This window comes from Canis lupus, chromosome 38, assembly GCF_003254725.2.
Source record: "Canis lupus dingo isolate Sandy chromosome 38, ASM325472v2, whole genome shotgun sequence".
Classification (NCBI taxonomy): domain Eukaryota; kingdom Metazoa; phylum Chordata; class Mammalia; order Carnivora; family Canidae; genus Canis; species Canis lupus.
In genome coordinates, this window is record NC_064280.1 from 23,002,127 (window position 1) to 23,006,705 (window position 4,579).

Here is a 4,579-nt window from a genome sequence, read left to right on the forward strand (position 1 = left end):
TGAGCTGGAGGGGCCAGGGGGGTGGACATCCAGGCCAGGCTAAGGGTCACCGGCGTGTGGCCTGGCTGCCCCGTCACCCCCCTGTCACCCGACGAGGCTCATGGCTATGCTCAGACCCCCAGGCTGTCTCCACTGCCATCTAGGCAGGTTCCCCAAACCCGGAGCCTACTGTCAAACGCTCCGCCGCAGGGGCCTTTGGTGTCCCTTGTCCTTGCTTTTCCCTCTTCCCCGTTGCATCCGCCCTTACTCCCCCGTCTCCACTCTCCCCATGTCGCCTGCTGTCAGTGGCAAGCCTGGCCCAGGGCATCCGCTGCGGATCTTTCGGACCACGTGCTGGGCCCCTTGAAGTTCATTATATTACCATGGAGTCCACGCATCCCCCTGGAACCTGCATTCTTTGGGCTCATCCGGGGAGCCCCGTGCTAACGAGAAGGCAGTTCGAGCACAGCAAAAACACCCCTTCTGTTCGTGTCCCGACCTTCTATCTGTTACATAGATTTTTCTGTTCAAATTATGCATCTATCGTTAACTGGGCAAATGGTTGGAATAAGAAAAGCTTTTGAAGTAGTCACGTTAAGCCGGTCTTATATTTTAAAAATAAGATGCAAGAAGTTTCAAGGGAGGGTCATTTGAAAGCCAATTTAACTGCATGTCATTTAAAAAAAAAAAAAAACTCACACTTTTTTCAGAAAGGTACTAACCATTTGTAATAGTCCCATTACCTTGTGCGTCTGGAATACGCTCCCCACATGGTAGCTGGTTCTTCCAGTCGATTGAGAAATAAGCTTTATGATCAATTTTTCCCATTCATGGAAAATGGGAAATGATGAGACCACAACGAATAAGCTCAAGACTCTCTTCACATGAGATTATAATGTTTCAGAGAGAAATGTGCGTATTGCCAAGTACAGAATCAGGGTGTCGAACTGATCTTGCTCTCTGTTCTAGGCGCTCTGCGAGTAAAGCCGAATAGCAGCAGTCAGGCTCCGCGTTCTGTCGATAAAAGGAAATAACAGCTTTTGGAGCTCTAAGGACTACTGGTTTCCTTGCTTCCTAATTAAATGGACATGCACGCACACACTTCATCTTACAAGTCATGCAACAACATGTAAATGTTAATGAGGGAAAAAGCCCCCATAATTTCATTACTATAATAAGAATATTTATTGTTTGGGGGTACCCCTTACAGATTTTTTTTTCTAAACAAGTGACTTCTTTAAAAAAAATAGTGGATAGGGACGCCTGGGGGGCTCAGTGGTTGAGATCTGCCTTCGGCTCAGGGTGTGACCCCGGGGTCCTGGGATCGAGTCCCGCGTCAGGCTCCCTGCGTGGAGCCTGCTTCTCCCTCTGCCTGTGTCTCTGCCTCTCTCTGTGTCTCTCGTGCATAAATAAATAAAATATTTTAAAAAATAGTGCATAAACAAATTTATGTTATCTTTTCTCTTACAGTATCCTTAGCATTTTTACATGTTGTGGCATAAAATCCACAACCAGCGTTGTGAATGGCTCTCCAGTCTACTCAGGGGTGCAGATACGTACAATCTACTCCAACATGCCCCAGTGTTCTAACTTCACTATCCTAAGTAATGCCGTGGTTGTCTTTATGAATAAGGCCTCTTCCACCCCATCCCCAACCACCCCTGATCTTTTAGAGCATTTCCCCAGAATGGATTTCCAGGATGTGACTTTTAATTAGCCAAGCCCTGGCACACAGAGCTGCTGGAGCCCCAGCAGGCACCACGGAGTCTCTAATAAATAACCGCATTGATCTCTCATTTTGTGATTTATCTTAGTTTATTTGCTTTTTGGGCTTTGATTCATGGCTCCAAGGGCCAATTTTGGGAAATTATTTACCCATTGGCGGAGCCACCTAGACGAAGGCACATAAAAGGTCAAGGTAGAGCGGACCCAGGATGGACATCTCAGCTGCTGACCCTCTTTCCGGGACGATAACCCAGATTCTGCGCACAGTGACGCAGGGAGGAGTCATGGAGAAGCTGTGGCCTTGTCTCCTGGTCCTCATGAACCTCCCTGGTGCTTTTCTCCAGATAGGTAAGTGCTGCTCCAGACGGTCGAGGAGTTCTTGCCTCTGGGCTCGAGGGTGCAAAGCCAGGGGGACCGGCCCATACGGGGCAGGGGCGGCCCCCCGCTTCTAAATCCATTCTGAGGTGGGCACTTGACGGGATGAGCAGTGGGTGTTATTCGGTATGTTGACAAATTGAACACCAATAAAAAATAAATTTATTAAAAAAATAAATAATTCAAAAGAGATTGATAAGAAAAAAAAATCCATTCTCTGCATACAGAGTGAGAGAGGCCGGCCTCCTGGCCTGACAAGCTGTTACCAAGAGACCGGCGGCCCCAGGGGGCTCACTCGAGCTAAGCCCCACATCGGGAACCCAGACTTAATACCAAATGTGACTGCAGTGCCCGCCCCTGTGCGAGTGTGACCTTTACCCGGTCAGTCCAGGAAGGCCCGGGAAGGCCCGGGAAGGCCTGCTCGGCGCTGGGGACGTCATCCACCCGAGAAGAACCCTTGCTCCCCCGCCCTCCCCCGGGAATGTGACTGCCCTTTGCCAGAGACGTTCTGTGCCCCGGCCCTTCTACTGCGGCTCCTCTGAGCTCCAGGCGGGGAGCTGCCCGCTTCGTGACGGGGTGAATAAAGCCACTTGGATCTTTAGCTCTCATCTGAATCTTGTGCATGTGTGTGTGTGTTTTAACACAACCAACCAGTGGCTCTTTCTCTCTCTGCTTCCCGTCCTACAGACCTGGACGAAAAAGCCTTCGTGTTCCCCAGAGAATCAGAGAATTCCTACGTGATCCTGTTTCCTCAGTTGCAGAAGCCGATGAAGGCTTTCACCGTGTGCCTGCAGGTCTATACGGACTTGACGCGCCCGCACAGCCTCTTCTCTTACGCCACCAAGTCACAAAGCAATGAGATCCTCCTCTTCAAGGAGAGGCCCGGCTTGTTCAGCGTATCCGTGGGCGGATCTGACGCCTTCATCAATTTTCCTCAGAAGTTCTACGCGCCTCAGCACTTCTGCGTCACCTGGGAGTCCGTCACGGGGCTCACAGAGCTCTGGGTGGACGGCAAGCCCATGGTGAGGGCGAGTCTGAGGAGGGGGTACACCGTGGGGTCGGGAGCCAGCATCGTCCTCGGGCAGGAGCAGGACTCGTTCGGTGGGGGCTTTGATAAGAACCAGTCCTTGGTGGGCGACATCGAGGACGTGAACATGTGGGACTTTGTGCTGTCCCCAAGTGAGATTCTCACCCTCTACACCACCAGGGCCTTGAGCCCTAATGTCCTGAACTGGCGGAACCTGAGATATGAAACCCGAGGTGAAGTGTTCCTCAAGAAGGAGCTGTGGTCCTGAGGCCCGTGGGGACCACCAGCCCCCCCCACCCAACAGCAGAGAGGCTCTCGGGATCTCGCAGAAGGATGACCAGGCTGCACCCGAGGCCAGTTAAGTCTGACCTTTGGGAGGGGACCAGCTCTCCAAGGGAGGGGTCGGGGTGGGGCGGGGGGTGTTTACCTGCAGCCCTGCTAACATTTGCATTTCCCTTGCAAGGCAAACCCACCCCCTTCAATGGAGCTTTAAGGAATTCTCTGCATAATCCAGGAAGAGAGTTTTCCCAGCCTTCTGACCCCCCATCCCATCCCTCAGGATGTGGTCCTTCTAAGTTACGAGGATCTTTAAGTCTTTACTCCTTCCCATTTGAAGACTTAAACATCTAAAAAGACGATGTTTTGCTGTTTGTTTCTGTTCCGTTTGTTCTTTTTATTTCTTCAGGACCACCTGAGCGGTATTTCCGTTACTTCCCCTCCTCGTTTGCCATCGCTCAGAGCGCTCTTACCCGGGTGCCTGGGCCTTATCACAGGGGTTTTTACTTTTTTTTAAGGCTTTCTTCCACGGCAGTGATTTGTTTTTCTTTTTTTTTTTTAATTATTATTTATTTATGATAGTCACACACACAGAGAGAGAGAGGCAGAGACACAGGCAGAGGGAGAAGCAGGCTCCATGCACCAGGAGCCTGATGTGGGATACGATCCCGGGTCTCCAGAATCGTGCCCTGGGCCAAAGGCAGGCGCTAAACCGCTGCGCCACCCAGGGATCCCAGTGATTTGTTTTTCTGTTTGGCATCTTGGGATGTTCCTATTTCTAATGCCACCCTTTGGGTCTGTCTGGAATTCCTTCTGGGATCTAGTATGTTCTTTCAACGCTCACATTGATCAAGTCCCTGTTTTCTCCGGTTTGCTTGAGGGCTTCATGCTGTGGCGGCGTCAGATTTTCTAAATGTTCCTGTCATTAATCTTTTTTGAAATAAAGATTTGCGTGCCTTAAATACTGTTCCTTCGTGTCTTAGTACTGTGCTGCCGTCCTGCTGCTCAGCGCGAGTGAGGGGTGCGCTGTGGAGCCCCTGCTTCTTACCTGGCCACGGTTAGACCCTGACCCCTGCAGCCGGCCGCCTGGGGGCCCCTCTTCACAGGAGGAGCTCCTGGTGCCCCAGCGACCCTTCCGAGTGACCCCCACGCACACTCTGCCCATTTCTGCCAATCGTCTCAGACCCATCGGTGCGC

At 51.4% G+C, this 4,579-nt stretch overlaps 1 protein-coding gene across 1 annotated transcript; it reads left to right on the plus strand.

Annotated features, from left to right (window-relative positions):
- The first annotated feature begins 1,891 nt into the window (after positions 1-1,891).
- LOC112642875 (C-reactive protein) lies at positions 1,892-4,344 on the plus strand. Its single transcript, XM_025420662.2, has 2 exons — positions 1,892-2,052; positions 2,767-4,344. The coding sequence occupies exons 1-2, from the start codon at positions 1,914-1,916 to the stop codon at positions 3,372-3,374; spliced, it is 747 nt and encodes a 248-aa protein (XP_025276447.1). The 5' UTR covers positions 1,892-1,913; the 3' UTR covers positions 3,375-4,344.
- Positions 4,345-4,579: the final 235 nt, after the last annotated feature.